Below are 21,035 nucleotides of genomic sequence, written 5' to 3' on the forward strand. Positions count from 1 at the left end.
CATGCGTGGCCGGAACTCCGCCCCCTCCTCCCCTCTCATCACAATGGGCAGCGGATGCGTTGTAAAACTGCATCTGCTGCCCACATTGTGCTAAATTTAGCACAACGTCCGTCGGTACGTCAGGACGACGGTTTGCGACGGCCCCGTACCGACGGAAGTGTGAAAGTAGCCTTAGTGATGGGAAGAAAGTGCATGTTTCTTCCTTAGGCCAGGAACACACATGTGAGAAAGACGGCCGAGTCTCGCATGTTAATACCCGACCCTGTTGCCGGCACTCCGGAGCAGAGCGTGCGGCTCTATGTATTGCTATGCGGCCGCACGCTCCGCTCTGGAGTGCAGGCGGCAGGGTCGGGTATTAACATGCGAGACTCGGACGTCTTTCTCGCATGTGTGATCCCAGCCTAAGGCCGGTTTCACACTTCAGTGGCTCCGGTACGTGAGGTGACAGTCTCCTCACGTACCGAAGCCACTGACACATAGAAATCAATGCATCTGTGCAGATGTCATTGATTTTTTGCGGACCGTGTCTCCGTGTGCCAAACACGGAGATATGTCAGTGTTCGTGGGAGCGCACGTATTACACGGACCCATTAAAGTCAATGGGTCCGTGTAAAACACGTAACGCACACGGATGTTTTCCGTGTGCAGTCCGTGTGCCATGCTGGAGACAGCACTTACAGTAAGGGTATGTGCGCACGTCAGGATTTCTTGCAGAAATTTCCTGAAGAAAACCGGAAATTTTCTGCAAGAAATCTGCATTTTTTTTCCCGTTTTTTTCGCGTTTTTTTAGCATTTTGCAAGCGAAATTAGCTTGCAGAATGCTAAAGTTTTCCAAGCGATCTGTAGCATCGCTTGGAAAACTGACAGGTTGGTCACACTTGTCAAACATAGTGTTTGACAAGTGTGACCAACTTGTTACTACAGATGCTGCCTATGCAGCATCAATAGTAAAAGATAGAATGTTTAAAAATAATTTAAAAAAATAAAAAAAATGGTTATACTCACCTGCAGACAGCGGATCTCCTCAGTGGCGTCCGTTCCTATAGATGGTGCGCGTGTGCAGGACCTTGCATGACGTCGCGGTCATGTGAGCGGTCACATGACCGGTCTCGCGACCAATCACAAGACCGCGACGTCATCGCAGGTCCTTCACCGCACACCAGCTATAGGAACCGAAGCGGCAGCATGCACCGGAGAGGCGGGAAGACTGCGGGGGTCATTGAAGGTGAGTATATCACTATTTTTTATTTTAATTCTTTTTTTTTGACCAATTATATGGTGCCCAGTCCGTGGAGGAGAGTCTCCTCTCCTCCACCCTGGGTACCAACCACACATGATCTGCTTACTTCCCGTATGGTGTGCACAGCCCCGTGCGGGAAGTAAGCAGATCAATGCACTCCTATGTGTGCAGAATCCCCGCAATTCCGCATTTGTAATGAACATGTTGCTTTTTTTTCCGCGATGCGATTTTTTCACGGAAAAAAATGCAACATTTGCACAAAAAATGCGGAATACACTGTAAATAATAGGAGGCATATGTTAGCGTTTTTTTCGCGTTTTTATAGCGAAAAAACGCGAAAAAAACGCGAAAAATACTGAACGTGTGCACATGGCCTAAGCGCTGTCCCCCCAGCATGATGCTGAAGCCGCCATTCATCCATTCTCTCCAGCGCTCGCTGGGGAAAAGGGATGAAAAATCCTTTTTTTTTTTTGTTTTTATGTGTTTAAAATAAACTTTAGGGCATCCTCCCCCCCTCCCACCCCCTGTGCGCCTGGCCGCCGGCATTAAAATACTCACCCGCCTCCCTCGACGCTTGCTCTCCGCCCCACAGCTTCTCCTGCACTGAGCGGTCACGTGGTGCCGCCCATTACAGTTGATGAATATGCGGCTCCACCTCCCATAGGGCCGGGCGCACAGGGGGTGGGAGGGGGGGAGGATGCCCTAAAGTTTATTTTAAACACATAAAAAAAAAAAAAAAGGATTTTTCATCCCTTCTCCCCAGCGAGCGCTGGAGAGAACGGATGAATGGCGGCTTCAGCACCATGCTGGGGGGACAGCGCTTACTGTAGCACTGTCTCTCCTGCACGGTCCGTGTGGTACCCAGGCGGATGGCCTACGTGAGCTCACGGACACGGATAACTCCGGTACCGATTTTTTCCGGTACCGGAATTATCTGGACGTGTGGGACAGGCCTAAGGAAGAGTCTCCTGGTGGAATCTGCTCCATATTAGGCAGCCCTGTTTGTCTAATCAAAAGGAGACAAAAAAAGCTTCAGGAGAAAAAATCTAAGGCTATGTTCACACGGTGCGGTTTTTGCTGCGGATCCGCAGCAGTTTTCCATGTAGGTTACAGTACAATGTAACCCAATGGAAAAAAGGACCCGCTGTGCCGACGATCCTTTTTTCCACAGGCAAATCCGCAGCGGTTTTGCCTGCAGAAAAAAGAAGTACCATGTCAATTCTTTCTACAGATTCCGCTGCGGGTTTCCAGCAGCACCAATAGGAAACTGCATTTGGAAACCCGCAGTGGAATCCGCAGAAGAAAAAGGATCAAAAACCGCAGCTAAAATCAGCGCTGAATTTAGCTGCGGTTTTTCAAAACAGGACCTGAAAAAAAAAGGATGAAAAAAAAAGGATGAAAAAAAAAGGATGAAAAAAAGTAACGTGTGAACGTAGCCTAAAACTCTTCAAAAATTCTTCAAAATAATACAAAGGAAAGAAAATCTCTTCCCCAAAAAAGCATTTCCTAAAGTTGTCTCTTCTTCAAAAACCCAATGTTTTCAACATCTGAAAAAATTCCATGTGCACATCGCCTACTGGTGTGTTCACAGGTTGCGTTTTCGCTTATCTGCACTAAAAACTCATGGATTGCCAAGAAAATAGCAGCGGTTTTTACTTGTGTTTTTTTTATTGCATTCATTTAAATAAGTAAAAAACACCAAAGCAATTGACATGGTGCAGATTCGAAAGAAAAAAAAGACAAAAAAACCCTCAATGATGGGTAAAAAAAACGCAAGGGCGAAAAAAGCAGCGTGTGCATGAGGTCTCAGACTTCTCATTCATTTTGCTGGTGCTGTGAAATGCAGCTATTTTTTGTGCAATAAAAAAAGCAACGTGTGAACGTAGCCTAAATACTACAGGGGGTTCATCCAAGGAATGGTCCATAGAGCTGGAGCATGCTCTACCTGTTTGTGAAGGGTTAATGAGGCCTTTAATTGCTGATGACATCTCAGGTGATAATGAGTGAGGGGAAAGCCCTTTGTTTGAGTTTAACCCCCTGTGGACTGGTTGTGTGTAAAGTACCTGTGCTCCCAGTAACCAGCCCAGCAAGTTTACTAAGTTCAGCTGAGTAAAGGCATTTGGAGGAAAAAACTGTGTCTGACCAGAAGCGAGAACAAGGTCCCCGAACCCATCAGTGTGGCACACGTGCGGCAGCCATGTGCCAACTGGGTACCCCTCGGACCGTGCAGGAGACAGCGCTACAGTAAGCGCTGTCCCCTGCTTTGGGTGCTGAAGCCGCCATTCATTTGTTCTCTCCAGCAGCGTTCGCTGGAGAGAAGAAATGAATGGGGGCTTCAGCACCATGCTGGGGGGACAGCGCTTACTGTAGCGCTGTCTCCTGCATGGCACATGGACTGCACACGGACAGCATCCGTGTGCGGTACGTGTTTTACACGGACCCATTGACTTTAATGGGTCTGTGTGATCCGTGCGCTCCCACGAACACTGACATGTCTCCGTGTTTTGCACGCGGACACACGGTCCGTGAAAACACGCTGACATGTGCAGAGACACATTGATTTTAATGTGTCTACGTGTGTCAGTGTCTCCGGTACGTGAGAAAACTGACACCTCACGTACCGGAGCCACTGACGTGAGAAAGCGGCCTTAGGGTGTGAGAAGCAGCACAGACTGGTTTTCCCAATGAATCAGTAAAGGTTGGACATTGGTCTATGATCCCTGCAGGGCCTTCTGATGCACAGGGTTGGCGATAGGTCAAGGGTCCTTCTTATTTTTGAGAAAGCTTGAGACAGACTTCATTTTTGTGAGCATTTCGATAGAAAACATGCATTCTGGTTTCCAAAAAAGAAATAGATCGCGTGTGTCCTGCTTAGATTCTATTGGCCGTGTCCATCTGAATATTTTTGTTTTTTAAAGTTTCATCCTCCATTGCAGATGCCTCTTATCAAGTGACGTCCTCATTGTAGGAATAATAAGATGGATTTACAAAAATTCCAAGCGTTCGGCAACCTTGTTGCGTTTGTCCCTTAAAATTAATGGGCGAAATTAATGTTACAAGAAGTTAAAAAAATCTGAGAGCTTCAAATTGTTGGATCTCCAAAGTGTTAATTGTTGAAGGGTTGGAGAAAGTATGAGATGGCTGGCAATCACTTCCAGTGTAGCAGTTACTGTGCAGTATTTTCCCCCCACTCTGTAAAGTCCGTACCCCTTTATTTGGCCTTATTCCCACCTATTCTCTCATCTTATTTGGGCTGTTGGATTTCAGCAGTTCCACAAAATTTGTGGTCATTGTATGGAGCCATACAAAGCCTCTACTGCTATTCTCAGGAGCTGTAGGCAATCCTTATACAACCGTATTGTGTTACAGTGTGATGCTGTATTAAGGATTATTTACTACTAGAAATGATCATTCTAGAGGAGTAATTGTTACAAATTACTCAAAAATTTCTAGTGAATCTGAAAATTTTTGGAAACAAGTAGTATAAATTTAGTAAAAAAATGGGTTAAAATAATAAATTAAATTGCACTCACCTATCATTATGTTGCATAATGATAGGTGAGTGCCGCAAATACATTTTAGTAGATTCGCTCATTTCTCTACAAAATACTGTACCTGCTGGAGAAGGAGAACGTTTGTGAAAAAAATAAAATTCCGTGTTCCTCTGTAAGAAATCAGCGGTAGAGTGTGAGCCGCACAGTCGATGGGTGGCGCAATACAGTCGTGTGAGCAACAGAACAATACACCAAATAATTAACATTTCTAAATCTTCCAATCCTGGAACTTGTCAACAACATGAAATCCGTAACTTTAAAAAAAAATCTCGATTATTCAATTTTTTACCTATTGTCCCGGGAGCTATCTGCTGATCTTTGTGAAGCAGCCGCACAGACCTGTCTTCTGCTTCCTATTTACTAGGTATTTCTAGAACATATCGTTCATGTTTCCATCATGTCAATTATTCAGCGCTGCAGGTAAGGTCCATTTCCTCCAAACTTGTTACTACACTTAATATTTTCTCTAGAAATTAAAAATGTCTAAAGATATAAATATTGTATTTCTATCATTGTTGTCGACTCTCAAAATATTAGAATTTTACCAGTGGTGTAACTGGAGTCCAATGCATGTTTGTCTGATGTATGGGCCCTTGTAGCATTCCAGAATCCATGAAGAGCTATCTCCCATGTAACAGGGATCACCTTACTGTAATAATGTCCCTCATCCTGGGCCCTGTTCCTGTAGTAATGTCCCCCATCCTGGCCCCTTTCTGTAATAATGTCCCTCATCCTCGGCCCATTTCCTGTAGTAATGTCCCCCATCCTGGAAAAAACGCACATTGATGGAATTGGCCAAAAACACATGAAACGGAGGTGTGAAACCATGAATACGGCGCCCAGATCCGGTTTTCAATGCCTTTCCCATACAAATCATGCAGATTTGCCGTTCTGGGGTCTCTCTCTCTCTCTCCTACCCCGGAACCAGGAAGTCAAAAAATCCATGAGCATTAAAGAGGACCGGATCCAGCTAAAAAACGGATCCGACTCATCAGTTTTTCGCAATTTAGGTCGGATCCGTTTTTTTAAACATCAGCCGGATTTAGCCTGAAAACAAAAACCTGATGTGTGAAAGGAGAGAGAGAGAGACCAGAAAGGCAAATGTGCATGATTTGTATGGAAAATGCACTGAAAAGCGGATCCAGGCGCCGTATTCATGGTTTCACACCTCCGTTTCATGTGTTTTTGGCCGATTCCGTCAATGTGCCTTAGGCTACTTTCACACTTCTGTCTTTTGTTCACCGTCACAATCCGTCGTTATGGGCAAAAAACAGATCCTGCAAATGTGCTTGCAGGATGCGTTTTTTGCCCATAGACTTGCATATGCGCCGGATCGCGACGGATGGGCACACGTCGCATCCATCGTGCGATGGATGCGTCTTGTTTTGGCGGATGCTACGCACAAAAAAAGTCCAATGTAACTTTTTTTGTGCGACGTGTCCGCCATTTCGGACCGCGCATGCCTGGCCGGAACTCCGCCCCCTCCTCCCCTCTCATCACAATGGGCAGCGGATGCGTTGTAAAACTGCATCTGCTGCCTACGTCGGTACGTCGGGATGACGGTTTGCGACGGCCCCGTACCGACGGAAGTGTGAAAGTAGCCTTAGTGATGGGAAGAAAGTGAACGTTTCTTCCTTAAGCCAGGATCACACATGCGAGAAAGACATCCGAGTCTCGCATGTTAATGCCCGACCCTGTTGCCAGCACTCCAGAGCAGAGCGTGCGGCTCCATGTATTGCTATGCGGCGGCACGCTCCGCTCCGGAGTGCAGGCGGCAGGGTCGGGTATTAACATGTGAGACTCGGACGTATTTCTCACATGTGTGATCCCGGCCTTATTGGAAGAGTCTCCTGGTGGAATCTGCTCCATATTAGGCAGCCCTGTTTGTCTAATCAAAAGGAGACAAAAAAAAGCTTCAGGAGAAAAAATCCAAAACTCTTCAAAAATTCTTCCAAATAATACAAAGAAAAGAAAAGCTCTTCCCCAAAAAAGCATTTCCTAAAGTTGTCTCTTCTTGAAAAACCCAATGTTTTCAACATCTCAAAAAATTCCGTGTGCACGTCGCCTACTGGTGTGTCCACAGGTTGAGTTTTTGCTTTTCTGCACTAAAAACTCATGGATTGCCAAGAAAATAGCAGCGGTTTTTACTTGTGTTTTTTTTATTGCATTCATTTAAATAAGTAAAAAACACCAAAGCAATTGACATGGTGCAGATTCGAAAGAAAAAAAAGACAAAAAACCCCTCAATGATGGGTAAAAAAAACGCAAGGGCGAAAAAAGCAGCGTGTGCATGAGGTCTCAGACTTCTCATTCATTTTGCTGGTGCTGTGAAATGCAGCTATTTTTTGTGCAATAAAAAAAGCAACGTGTGAACGTAGCCTAAATACTACAGGGGGTTCATCCAAGGAATGGTCCATAGAGCTGGAGCATGCTCTACCTGTTTGTGAAGGGCTAATGAGGCCTTTAATTGCTGATGACATCTCAGGTGATAATGAGTGAGGGGAAAGCCCTTTGTTTGAGTTTAACCCCCTGTGGACTGGTTGTGTGTAAAGTACCTGTGCTCCCAGTAACCAGCCCAGCAAGTTTACTAAGTTCAGCTGAGTAAAGGCATTTGGTGGAAAAAACTGTGTCTGACCAGAAGCAAGAACAAGGTCCCCGGACCAGAGGAAGCAGGCGGCCGCTCCTAAAACATGAGGTCCGGGAGCAACTCCAGGCCTGGGAATATTGTCCTTATCGTAGAAGTTGTCGGCAATTTGCTTGCTTGGGTACGTCTCCTATTTCTGTCCATTAAGTGTTTTACTTTTGTGATATGAAGTATCTCAGCGGTCTTCAACTCCCAGCTTTTTACCTTTTGGAAAAACTACAACTCTCAGCATACTGTGTATTTTAAGCCTTCATGTTTTTACAAATTTCTTTTCACATTTTGAAATTTTTAGACTTTTTTTTTTGTTTCAATATAGTTTTCATTTCTTAGCTTATGCTTTTTTGTGTTGCTCATTTTACTTTTTTTTTTTTTTTTAAGGTAAAATTATTTTGCGAAAGTAATTTCAAAGAAACTCTTGCAATCGCTAATTAGAGAAATGTTTCATAGTGATGTGCTCTATTTGTGTTTTTTTTCATGTCCGTATTATTTCTATTGATTTTTTTTGTTTGTTTGTTTGTTTGTTTCAGCTTATTCAGTATTTTTATGTACACACAGATCAAACTTGTACTTCTTATAAGTGATGGAGCTATTCCCGGTATTTATGCTGGTCCCCAAAACAAGGAGACCTGTCCGACATTGATCCGATTCTCTGCTCAGTCTCTCCAATGCAAATCTATAGAGCCATGAAAAATTGGGCAGCTTTCTTTGTGGTGTCCAATTTTACAGATTGTTTGATTGGAAAAGCTTTGAAAAAAAATAAATAAATATATATATATATATATATATATATATTTTCCCACAAAAATCTGCTGAAATTCTGAAGGTAAAAATGAACACAAGGATCCGACTGTTGAAGATTGGATCAAAAACACGGATGAAACTTATCGCCCTTAGCGATCAGACCCAACAGTCAATTTCATTCGGGCCTTGGAAAAAAACAGCAGACTGATGCCATTCATGTGTCATTCGAGTGCTATCCAATTTTTATTGGGTAATTGGTAGGAGAAACTTAAACTATTTGTATATATTCTTAAAAAAACCACAAAATTATACGAGTTAAAAATAGTGCCGTAAAGATGGATCCACAGACAAAAATTGGATGAATATAATCTCAAAAACAAAACTGAGACCAAAGTGTGTCCCGAACATGTTACCATGCCCTAAGGGTACGTTCACACTGGACTTGCCGTTTCGCACTGTTGTTGGGGGCTTTCTCGATCTTCCAGTGTTCATAAGTAAAGATGAGAAAATATATTCGGAAAATGATTGCGGAATCCAAATTTGCCATATTTGTGCCAAATTTATGTTTGACCCAATTGACTCCAACGGTGTTTGGCGAATATTGGAAATACTGCGACCGTAATCTGAACAGAATATTGAAATGTATTCGCTCATCTCCATTCATAAGGAACACATTAGGGGCTTAGGACAGACATTACACTTTGTAGCTGACACTGATGATTAGGTTAATGCCTGGCACTGTTTATGGAGGCATGGTCATTGTGGGGAACTATGGACAGTTCTGGGAGGAAATTTCTGTAAAATGTTCCTAAGTTGCACACTAGAATTGCTTGTATCTGTAAACAAGACATGTGCCCTGACGCTTATATATATATATATATATGTTTGAACCTCACAGGTGTCTCCGTAAGATGATTGCCCATTGAGATGCTTTTTGGGCATGACGGCAGTGACTGTGACCCAGAAAAAAAAATCATCAAACATTGTGACCTGCATATTATTTACCCAGCCTGACGGATGAGAGCCAAGAGTTTTGCCAAACTTTAACCATTTAAGGTGGATCATGCTGCAGTTTGTGTGCCAATAGAATTAGCCTGTGAGACAAAATAAGAGGACTCGGCACAACAATGACTTTGTGGGGGAAACAGAGCCCTACGGAAAGCACTTGTGAAATTAACTTGGCCCAGCAGAAGAGGTGAGGGTTGTGTACTAGTCTGTGGATTCTGTATGTTTAAGGGCAGTCTCACACGTCCAGATAATTCCGGTACCGGAAAAAAACAGTACCGGAGTTATCCGTGTCCGTGTGCCCGTGAGCTCACGTAGGCCATACGTGCAGCACACGTGTGCCACCCGTGTGCCACCCGTGTGCCGAGTGGGTACCACACGGAGCGTGCAGGAGAGCGCTAAAGTTTAGCGCTGTCCCCTGCATCGTGCTGATGCCGCGATTCATATCTTCTGTGCAGCAGCGTTTGCTGCATAGAAGATATGAATAATAGTGTTTAAAAGAAAGATCTATCTGTCCGCCGCCCCCCCACCCCCTGTGCGCCCCCCCGCTGTTCTGAAAATACTCACCCGCTTCCCTCGTTGGCTGTCGCTGCTTCCTGTCCTGGCTGCACCTTCTCCTGTATGCGGTCACGTGGGGCCGCTCATTTACAGTCATGAATAGGCGGCTCCACCCCTATGGCTGCTGCACAGAAGATATGAATCGCGGCTTCAGCACCATGTGGGGGGGACAGCGCTTACTGTAGCGCTGTCTCCTGCATGCCACATGGAGAACGTCCATGTGAGGTACGTGTTTTACACAGACCCATTGACTTTAATGTGTCCGTGTAATACGTGCACTCCCACGAACACTGACATGTGACTGACATGACATGCCTGAGGCCGGTTTCACACGTCAGTGGCTCCGGTACGTGAGGTGACAGTTTCCTCACGTACCGGAGCCACTGACACACGTAGACACATTAAAATCAATGCATCTGTGCAGATGTCATTGATTTTTTTGCGGACCGTGTCTCCGTGTGCCAAACACGGAGACATGTCAGTGTTCATGGGAGCGCACGTATTACACGGACCCATTAAAGTCAATGGGTCCGTGTAAAACACGGACCGCACACGGACGTTCTCCGTGTGCAGTCCCTGTGGCGTGCAGGAGACAGCGCTACAGTAAGCGCTGTCCCCCCCACATAGTGCTGAAGCCGCCATTCATATCTTCCCTGCAGCAGCGTTTGCTGCATAGAAGATATGAATAATAGTGTTTAAAAGAAAGATCTATCTGTCCGCCCCCCCCCCCCCCCCCCCCCGCTGTTCTGAAAATACTCACCCGCTTCCCTCGTTGGCTGGCGCTGCTTCCTGTCCTGGCCTCAGCTTCTACTGTATGCGGTCACGTGGGGCCGCCGATTAGAGTCATAAATAGGTGGCTCCACCTCCCATAGGGGTGGAGCCGCCTATTGATGACTGTAAATGAGCGGCCCCACGTGACCGCATACAGTAGAAGGTGCGGTCAGGACAGGAAGCAGCGACAGCCAACGAGGGAAGCGGGTGAGTATTTTCAGAATAGCGGGGGGGCGCACAGGGGGTGGGAGAGCGGCGGACAGATAGATCTTTCTTTTAAACACTATTATTCATATCTTCTATGCAGAAAACGCTGCTGAAGAGAAGATATGAATCGCGGATTCAGCACCAGATGCTGGTACGTGTGGTACCCAGCACCGTGCGTGTGGTACCCAGTGGGCACACGGGCGGCACACGTGTTCCGCAAGTGTGCCACACTGATGTACACCAGAAACGTAGGGGCACACGGACACGGATAATTCCGGTACCGATTGTTTCCGGTACCGGAATTATCTGGACGTGTGGGACAGGCCTAAGAGAGATCGCTTCTCGAGATAGAGATGTTCGCCATGCAGTGCTCCTGGGACAAGGGCATGAAAATTGGTTCTCTCCCAAGAAGAGCGAAGCTAGTTCTCTATGCCACTTATCCTCTATTAAATGTCTTTCCCCTTTAATGAGCCATTCAACATGACCTGGGCTATTTATCCAAACCTGAATCTTCAAAAAAGTCTTCATCTAAAGACAGCTGTTTCAGAGTTCGTGTTCCTATCCTGTGCCTGCTAAGGTAATGGTTTGATTTGAAAGAGAGTTTACCCCTAATTTTCAGTTGTCTTTGAGCTAGTGAAGGAAAATAGCTGCTATAATGTCTCCCATATACAACACACAGACATGAGGGATTCCTACTCTCCGGTCTCTATCTAGCACTGGCTCAGGAGCAGCATCAGGGTGAGATAAATGCTTGATAGAAAGCAGAAGAGAGGACAGCATACAGAATTATAAACTAGAATTGGTTAAGATACAATACATATAAAAAAGCAGCAACAAAATTGACATTTTACAGCAGCACTGACCAGTATAGCTGTGAATCCAACACTAGAGAAGCTGCAGCATGGAGGACATTACACAGCAGTGTAGCTGTGGATCTAGCTCTTACATTACACAGCAGTGTAGCTGTGAATCTAGCTCTTATTAGAAAGCTGCAGCATAATATGTCTGTGCCTCTCTCTTTTTCTCTAGACTTTTAATAGGCAAACTAAAGACATTTGGTCTTGAGTATGAGGGACATATGTGCATTGGGATCTCCCAACACTCCCCTGACACAATCTGAACTGCTAATCCTTTTGTTCTTAGTGAGATAAGAGTCTGGTAGTGATTTTTCTTGTATGTAACAAGAGAATGTAGGTCTCCAGGAGACCTCTGGTTGTTATGGCAATGCACCGATGACCCCCGATCATGTGACGGGGGTCAGAGATGCGAGCACTTCCGGCCGGGAACACTAGTTAAATGCCACTGTCAGCGTTTGACAGCAGCATTTAACTAGTTAATGGGCGCGGGCGGATCGCGATTCCACTCATTGCGCCCACATGTCAGCTGTACAAAACAGCTGACATGTCACGGCTTTGAGGTGGGCTCACCGCCGGAGCCCACCTCAAAGCGGGGGTTCTGCCAGCTGATGTACTATTCCGTCAGCTGGCAGAAAGGGGTTAATATTGATGATTATGGCTTACAGCTAATGAAAACCCAAAAGTCATTATCTCAGTAAATTAGAATAATAAACCTCCTACAAAGGCTTCTTAAGTGTTTAAAAAGGTCCCTTAGTCTGTTTCAGTAGCTCCACAATCATGGGGAAGACTAGGGCTGCCACTAGAAATTTCGGGGCCCCATACTGGCAAAATTTTTGCGGCCCCCTTGAGACTCCGCCCTGGCTCCACCCCAGCCCCCACTTCATGCTACACCCATCGAACTGTCCACAGTCCCACCGCTCTCTTGGAAAAACGCCACTTCTCACCTATCACACATTAACAGTTCCCATCACCAGATCACACATTTGGCCAAAACAAAAGCTGCCAGCTATAAGATTTTTTTACCCTTCGCCACGACAGCACCCCACATGAGAGAGAGGGATCCGCCCCATAGGAACAGGAAACCTACAGAATAAAAGGAGGCGGTCCCCTCTCCTCCTCAGTTTAGGTTTCCTGTTCCTACAGGGACCCAGCTTACCTACAGATGAAGAGGATCCCTGGGCCATGCACCCGCCTGCGTCGGTATCTGAGGGAACGGCAGGGGCTGCGGTTCCAGAAGCAGCGGCGGGGGAGCCCCTGCTTGCAGCCTCCCCCCTCGTCTGGCCAAGCATCCACGGTCCGGGTCCGGTCACCGTGGGTCCGCCCGGCACCGTGAGGACGCGCGCGCTGCTGCGGCCGGCTTAATATCCCTAGCCGCCGCATGGTGAGTGAGAGCGGCGCGTCTAACCCGGAAGTCGCTGGAGCACTTCCGGGTTGGTCCGGGGAGGCAGGAGAATGAGCGGCAGATTCAAAAATGCAGCGCTAGCGTCGGGCCGGTGTGTGTAAGATGGCTTCACCGGCCGACGATGCGCACTTGCCCGCAGTGCAACAGCGTTCTCCTAGCAAGGAGAGAAGCGCTAGGAGCAGCACAAAGAGTGGTGGTCGACCTCCAGAGAAGGGTTCTACCACCAAACGAAATCCGCCTCCAGAACCGGTACCTGTCAGCTTCACTGGGTGAGTTTTTGAAAGAGTCTCTTCCTATATGCTGATATGTGTTCCTCCTGTATCTTTCCTCTAGACTAAGAAAAGGACACACAAGTCCAAGCACAAGGAATGTGCTTTATGTACGCAGCCCCTCCCGGATGATTATGTTAAAAAACTGTGTTCGGAGTGTATCATGCAAACCTTACGGCAGGAAAACATAATGACTCCATCAGATGTCAGAGCTATAATCCGTGAAGAAATGCAGGGGTTGGCGCAGACAAGTACCACCATTACCCGTCAGCTGAGTAGGTCCAAATCTCCAGTCAGTTCACAGAGGATGTATGTATATCCTCAGGTGAAGCGGAATCCCAGCCGAGCTCATCCGAGACTGAAGGGGGACTTTGTCTTCCCAACAGCAGTGTGGACAATTTAATAAAATCTGTCAGAAGCACGATGGGGTGCTCAGATGAGAAAGAAAGTAAATCGGCTCAGGACATCATGTTCGCGGGGTTAGGACAGAGGAAACGTAGGTCCTTCCCCGTCATAAAAACTATTAAAGAAATAGTAAAAAAAGAGTGGGATAAGCAAAATGGAGGTTTTCTACCATCATCCTCTAAAAGACGCTATCCCTTCAGCGACGAGGAGCTAAATACCTGGTCAAAGGTGCCGAAGGTTGATGCCGCTGTAGCCTCCACAACCAAACAGTCGGTCTTACCGGTGGAGGATTCAGGAGTCCTGACAGACCCGCTGGACCGTAAAGCAGAAGCTTTACTAAAAAGGTCGTGGGAAGCCAACACGGGGGCGTTCAGGCCCGCCATTTCTAGTACCTGCACTGCGAGGTCACTACTAGTGTGGATGGAGCAACTGGAGGAACAGATTAGAGGTAGAACTTCGAGAGAGTCAATCCTGCCGAAATTCCCTCTAATCAAAGAAGCAGTAGCATTCCTGGCTGATGCCTCTGTGGATTCGCTACGCCTAGCAGCCAGGTCAGCCGGCCTAGTGAACACAGCCCGGCGAGCACTCTGGCTAAAGAACTGGAAAGGGGACGCACAGGCCAAAGCAAAACTTTGTGCGATCCCCTGCCAGGGTGAGTTCCTTTTCGGAAAAGCGCTGGATGAACTCCTGAGTAAAGCAGGAGAAAGGAAAAAAGGCTTCCCTAACCAGTATCTTCCATCCTACAGGAGAGCCTTCAGAAGACGTCCCTTTACCAGGAACAAGCCGTTCGAACAAAGGGAGCGATGGGAGTCGAAGGACCCGAAGCAAAAAGGTGCCTTTTTTAGCGGGTCCCATAACCCGAAACGCAAATACCGCTAACCAGGAGGTGGGCGGCAGATTAAAATTCTTCCTCCCCAAATGGGAACAAATAACATCCAGCCAGTGGATTCTGGACATTGTACAATACGGCCTAAAATTGGAATTTGACCGAATCCCTTGGGATTCCTTTATAGTAACATCTCCAAAAGGTCAAGACCAACAAAGGGCTCTGGAATCAAAGATCCTATCTCTTCTGTCTAAAAAAGTCCTGATAGAAGTTCCCCAGGATCAAGAAGGGAAGGGGTTCTATTCCCCTTTATTCTTGATCAATAAGCCTGATGGTTCATTTAGAACCATCATAAATCTCAAGAGATTAAACGCCTTCCTGCGTAATCATACCTTCAAAATGGAATCCATTAGTTCAACCATAAAACTCTTGTTTCCTAGGTGTGTCATGGCCGGAATAGACTTAAAGGATGCCTATTATCATCTTCCCATACATGCCGAACATCAAAAGTATCTAAGGGTAGCAGTCACCCTGGAAGGACAGGTTCGTCACTTTCAGTATGTTGCAATGCCATTTGGGCTTTCTATGGCTCCCTGCATCTTCACTAAGGTGATATTAGAAGTGATGGCTCATCTACGTCAACGAGATACCTTGATAATACCCTACCTAGATGACTTTCTAGTGGTGGGAAACTCTATGCTTCAGTGTAAAACCCGTCTATCTAATACGATCTCGTCCCTACAGGAGTTAGGTTGGATCGTCAACTTCGAAAAATCCCGGCTGAATCCAGAAACCGTCCAGACATTTCTAGGAATCCAGCTAGACTCCGTAAGTCAGAGATGCTTCCTCCCCCAGGCAAAGAAGCTGACTATACAATCAAGGGTATCAGACGCAATACGCAACCCCTACATGACATTAAGGAAGGGCATGTCTTTACTGGGGTCATTATCATCATGTATCCCTGCTGTACCATGGGCACAATTTCAAACTCGTCAATTACAGTATGAGGTATTGTCGGCTCAGGGAAAAGACGGACATCTAGAAAGCAGAATAACTCTTTCCAAAGATGTCTTAGAATCACTATCCTGGTGGCTAGACATGGACCACCTCTCAGAAGGTGTGCCATGGATAATAGACCCGTCTAAAATAATTACCACCGACGCCAGCCCTATTGGGTGGGGAGCACATATGAAAGACAGTCTGGCCCAAGATACTTGGAACCAGGCAGAATTGTCATATTCCTCCAATTGGAAGGAGTTAAAAGCGGTAGAATATGCCTTAAATCACTTTCTTCCGCAGATTCAAGGAGCAAATGTAAGAATTTACTCGGACAATTCCACCACAGTGGCATATGTGAACCGTCAGGGTGGTACAAGGTCAGGAAGTCTAATGACCATAGCTGCAGACATCTTCCAGCTGGCAGAGACTCATCTAACATCCCTAACAGCCCTGCACATCAGAGGTGTAGAGAACATCAGGGCAGACTACCTCAGCCGAAACTAGTTACGTCAAGGGGAATGGACCTTAAACAGATCCATATTCAGTATGATAACAGAATCATGGGGGATACCACAAATCGACCTATTTGCCACAAGAGACAACCGGCAAGTAAGAAGGTTCGCTTCCCTGAACGCCATGGATCACCCAGATATGTTAGACTCTCTCCACCATCCTTGGAGGTTCCAGCTGGCATACGCCTTTCCTCCGATGTCTCTGATTCCACTAGTGATCAGAAAGATCAGGAGGGAACAAGCAAGAGTAATCCTCATTGCACCATTCTGGCCGAAAAGACCATGGTTCTCTTGTCTCCAGACCATGTGCCTATGCGATCCATGGATTCTCCCATCAGACAAGAAGCTGCTGTCCCAAGGCCCCTTTTTCCACCCGCAAGTGAAAGGTCTTCACTTGACGGCGTGGAATTTGAGAGGCAACTACTAAGATCAAGAGGGTTCTCAGCAGAACTAGTAAACACCCTCTTATTGAGCAGGAAAAGATCTACCACCCTGATATATAGTAGGGTATGGAATAAATTCTTAGACTTTTACACGGTACCGTTCACTAAGCAAGTTCCAGTCACACCTATTCTAGAGTTCTTGCAAAAAGGCCGAGAGTTGGGGTTATCTGTAAATACCTTAAGAGTTCAGGTCTCGGCATTAGGAGCCCTATATGGATGCAATATAGCAGCTAATAGGTGGATCTCCAGATTCATAAAATCTTGTGAACGTAGTAAACCGGTCCATATTCCCCGTCTACCTCCGTGAAATTTAAATCTAGTGCTAGAGGCCTTAACCAGCTCCCCATTTGAGCCACTAGATTCAATACCTTTAAAAATACTGACATATAAAGTAGCCCTCTTGGTAGCCCTAACCTCAGCTAGACGGGTTAGCGACATCCAGGCCCTATCAGTAGACCCACCATTCTTACTGATATTCCATGATCGGATAGTCCTAAAACCAGACCCCTCATACCTCCCTAAGGTAGCGTCCACCTACCACAGGTCCCAAGAAATATTTCTCCCTTCCTTTTTTGATTCACCTGTAACTCCAGAACAGCATAAATTCCACACCTTAGATGTCAGAAGAGCCATCCTGACTTATATAGAAAGGTGTCAAACATGGAGGGAGAGTAGGGCTCGGTTTATCTCCTTTCAGGGCCACAAGAAAGGACATGGGGTCACGAGAGCTACCATATCTCGATGGATTAGAGATGCTATCTGCTTGGCCTATACATCAAAAGGCGAGATTCCTCCAGCGGGTATTAAAGCGCACTCAACACGAGCCATGGCTTCCTCCTGGGCGGAACAAGCAGATGTACCGATCCATTTAATATGTAAGGCCGCAACTTGGTCTACACCTTTTACCTTTTACAACCATTATAGACTTGATCTATCTGCATCTTCTGATCTGACCTTTGGTAGAGCTGTTCTTAATACAGTAATCCCACCCAAATAATGAATCTCTGAAAATCTCTCATGTGGGGTGCTGTCGTGGCGAAGGGTAAAAAGCCGGATTACTCACCGGTAATGCTCTTTTAATGAGTCCACGACAGCACCCATTTACTACCCTCCCTTTTAAATTCACAAATAATGGTTGTATAGAGTTTAAGATATTTATGTTGCTGAATAAGAATTAATACTAAAGCTTTTGCGGTTCCCTTTTTGTACTCTGTAAACTAAACTGAGGAGGAGAGGGGACCGCCTCCTTTTATTCTGTAGGTTTCCTGTTCCTATGGGGCGGATCCCTCTCTCTCATGTGGGGTGCTGTCGTGGACTCATTAAAAGAGCATTACCGGTGAGTAATCCGGCTTTTTTTAAAGCTGCCACCATAACACGGTAGATACTTTTGGCCGGGCCCTACTCTACTGTAACCTATTAAATATTTGTTAAAATATGCAATACAATTTTGGTATATATTTATTTTTCAATTTTTAAAATGACATAGAATACCGCATTCAAAGAACAAATACCGCTACACCATGTCCAGACCACATATTACCACCACATAGTGACTGAATACTGCAATACTGATCAGTAATAAAAAAATAAATAAATAAATAAAATAAATAAACTATCACCATCAGTGCCAGTATTCACAGGAGATCTGTACTTAGTATGTAGTGTCTGTGTACAGGTAATAGTGATCACTGGTGGTATTATACACAGGAGCTCTGTATATAATGTATAGGTAATACAGTGATCACTGGTGACATTATACACAGGACCTCTGTATATAGTATACAGTGTATTGTGTAAGTGTTTAGGTAATAGATCAATGGCTGCACTCAATTTTACTGTACTAAAGCAAGGAAATGAGCGATACATGAAATGTGAATAGCATAATGGCTTGTGAAATCTATGAAGAAACACATCAGATGCTTAGCACAAGATTTGGCCAAATCTTGTGCTAAGCATCTCATGTGTTTTTTCATAGATTTCACAAGCCATTATACTATTCACATTTCATGTATCGCACATTTCCTTGCTTTAGTACAGTAAAATTGAATGCAGCCATTGATCTATTTGCTATTTAAGTCCTATTTTGGTTATGCACCAGTTCAGACTAGATTGCTGTTCAGTCAGTTTTCCTATATTTACAGTGTATAGGTAACACACTGACTCACCAGTGACGTCTCTAGGTGAAGTCCTTCATCTTTGTTTTTCATCCAGCACAGACCGCCATCACTTTTTCCAGCCAGAGCTCATCTCTGCAGGAAATAAGTTATCTCAAGCTCCACTTGTAGAACACATTAATTAATTTTTCCCAACTTCTACATTACACCACATGAAGAAAAATAGTGACATAGTATCACTCTACACAGTAACAGGACCGCCCCCCCCCCCCCCCCATTTAAAACAGTATACTCAAAAATTAAAATAAATACATCACTGCAGTAATAATATCCCTATGGTAATAATATTTGCCATCCTGGCCCCTGTGTGTCTCATTCATGGCGTCAGCCATATGTTCTCCCATCCTGCCCTCATGAGTATCCATTCTGCCCCATGATCCAAAAATGCCCCGTATCTCCATTCTGCCCCCAGTGTGTCTCCAGCATTCAGCCCCGGGCCCCCCGGATCGCCTCTCTCAATAATAATAATAAAAAAAAGTTCTTACCTGGCCGCGCTCCTGCGGCGAACGCGAAGCTCCCTACACTCAGCTGAAGCGTGCACTCACCGGCGACTGACAATGACGTCAGACACCAGCAACGTGCGAGCTGCGGCTGACGTCAGCTGCCAGCCTCCGATTGGCTGGCGGCTGTTTAACTATTGACGTGCGGGCACGGGCCCGCACATCAATAGCTTTGCTGCCACAGAGCCGCTAAGGGCCCGGTTTAGCCTGCCGGTAGGGGCCCGGTGAGCAGATGATACGGGGCCCGATGCAGGCCCCCTCTGCCCACCGGGCCCCATACGCCAGTCAGGGCAGTAATGCCTTGATGGCGTCCCTGGCTACACCCCTCGAACTGTCCACAGTCCCACCGCTCTCTTGGAAAAACTCCACTTCTCACCTAACAGTTCCCATCACCAGATCACACATATAGCCGTCAGCTTTTGTTTTGGCCAAAAGATTTCTTTTTTTTAAGCGGCCACCATAACACGGTAGACACTTTTTGCCGGGCCCTACTCTACTGTAACCTATTAAATATTTGTTAAAATATGCAATACATTACAGTATTTGTATATACTACAAAATGATATTAAGAATAAAGCCCAAGCCCTTATATAGCAAAGCTGTGAGAAAAGTGAATGTTATGGGTCTTGTAAGGCAGGAATGAAAAACATTTTAAGACATTGTTATCTAAAATACTGTGTAAATAATGGTTTTAGTAAAAAAAAAAAATTAAGCATTCTCGGTAGATTGTCTTAAGTGTAATGTGTATAGACAGCCTATGTCGGCCAAACCCGACAGTGTAATGTGTATGATAGGGGAAGATGTTATCAGACTTGTCAGATTTCGGACTGCCGATCACCTTTTTCTCCCTGAGAAAAGCCACAGGTCAATGTGTAGGTGGCTTTCTCATGGAGAACACGGGAGCGCTTGGCCGAACGAGTGCCGCTGTGCGTGGGAGAATTGGGTGACATGACTCAGCCGAACAATCTTTCGGCCGACAGCCATCTGTGTGTGGCCATCCTTGGTTTGAAAAAACTGGAGCCCACATATCTAGAGAAAACAAAATCCTAGAAATAAGCTAATTATTCAATCTGAGAGGCGTCCCCTCTCAATGTCCATACAATGGCCACCGGCAGATGCATAATAATGGACTGTTTGGGTTGCAGGATTCAGGAATTGCCCCTTTTGTTCTGTGCACAGAGGAATCGGGTTCGAGCTCTTAAGAAGCTTTTGTCCTGTAAAGCCGTTAATGCCCTACAGACAGGTAAGACACTGGTGGTGTGTTCATCTCCTAGATTTCCGAACATGTTTCCACCAATGGCATACAAATTTTCACAACTTTTTTCTGGTAGGTTGCAAACAGATCATTTGACCCTTTTAGATGGAACAAATTGTATTGGTCCAGCTGGACATAAATCGATCAATGTACGTGTAAAAGAACTATAAACCTTGGATGTAAAATGTAAGGGCTCGTTTTCACATTACAGTTCCACATTGCTATACTGTAAAGAGTGTCAATGGGGCACAGAAGACTTCTACGGAGTCCTAGAATTTAGGAGTCCGAGCACCAAACACTGAGCTTGTAATTAAACCAAACCATATGCTGAATCCTACAAAGAAAATGGGGCAATTACCGTGAAAAGAAAATGGTAATAATCCCATAACTTTGCTTTCTCACAAGTATCATGCAAATATAATAATGTCCCCATACTTTGTCCCCAGACAATAATGCTATACTAAAGTCAAGCAATCTCATGCCACTACAGATACAGGTGGTAGCATATTTTTATTAAGTCTTCAGTGTTGATTGAGTGTTGAATGCTCGTTAGGTGAGAACATAGGATTTGTCTGAATCCCAACCTTAAGCAGAACCGGAGAGGACCGGCTGGTTTCTACCCCTATCAAGATAACAAAGAAATGACATTATCAATATAATCAGATGTGTTATC

General features: G+C 45.5%; 2 protein-coding genes across 3 annotated transcripts in view; both read left to right on the forward strand.

Moving 5' to 3' along the window:
• Window positions 1-7,347: 7,347 nt before the first annotated feature.
• Window positions 7,348-21,035, forward strand: part of LOC143769516 (transient receptor potential cation channel subfamily V member 6-like) — a 37,365-nt gene continuing 23,677 nt past the window's right edge. The window contains exons 1-3 of one of the 2 annotated variants that reach the window (XM_077258141.1): window positions 7,348-7,559; window positions 9,078-9,374; window positions 20,253-20,350. In XM_077258141.1, the coding sequence (XP_077114256.1) occupies window positions 9,307-9,374; window positions 20,253-20,350 (166 nt within the window). In that variant the 5' untranslated portion in view covers window positions 7,348-7,559; window positions 9,078-9,306. The remainder of the gene's footprint in view (window positions 7,560-9,077; window positions 9,375-20,252; window positions 20,351-21,035) is intronic. The other variant, XM_077258142.1, reaches the window with a different exon arrangement.
• On the forward strand, window positions 13,818-15,392 carry LOC143766409 (uncharacterized). The gene is made up of 3 exons (XM_077254077.1): window positions 13,818-14,305; window positions 14,400-15,334; window positions 15,369-15,392. Exons 1-3 carry the CDS (start codon window positions 14,074-14,076, stop codon window positions 15,390-15,392), a joined length of 1,191 nt encoding a protein of 396 aa, XP_077110192.1. The 5' UTR covers window positions 13,818-14,073.

This window comes from Ranitomeya variabilis, chromosome 4 (assembly GCF_051348905.1).
Source record: "Ranitomeya variabilis isolate aRanVar5 chromosome 4, aRanVar5.hap1, whole genome shotgun sequence".
NCBI lineage: Eukaryota > Metazoa > Chordata > Amphibia > Anura > Dendrobatidae > Ranitomeya > Ranitomeya variabilis.

What these genes read in the sequence shown, in the direction of transcription:
- LOC143766409 (XM_077254077.1), top strand. Translation starts at nt 14,074, where the DNA reads ATGGAGCAACTGGAGGAACAGATTAGAGGTAGAACTTCGAGAGAGTCA. An exon ending in TTGTGCGATCCCCTGCCAGG is followed by an intron (nt 14,306 to 14,399) that starts GTGAGTTCCTTT and finishes TCCATCCTACAG; the next exon opens with GAGAGCCTTCAGAAGACGTC. An exon ending in AGAGATGCTTCCTCCCCCAG is followed by an intron (nt 15,335 to 15,368) that starts GCAAAGAAGCTG and finishes CAAGGGTATCAG; the next exon opens with ACGCAATACGCAACCCCTAC.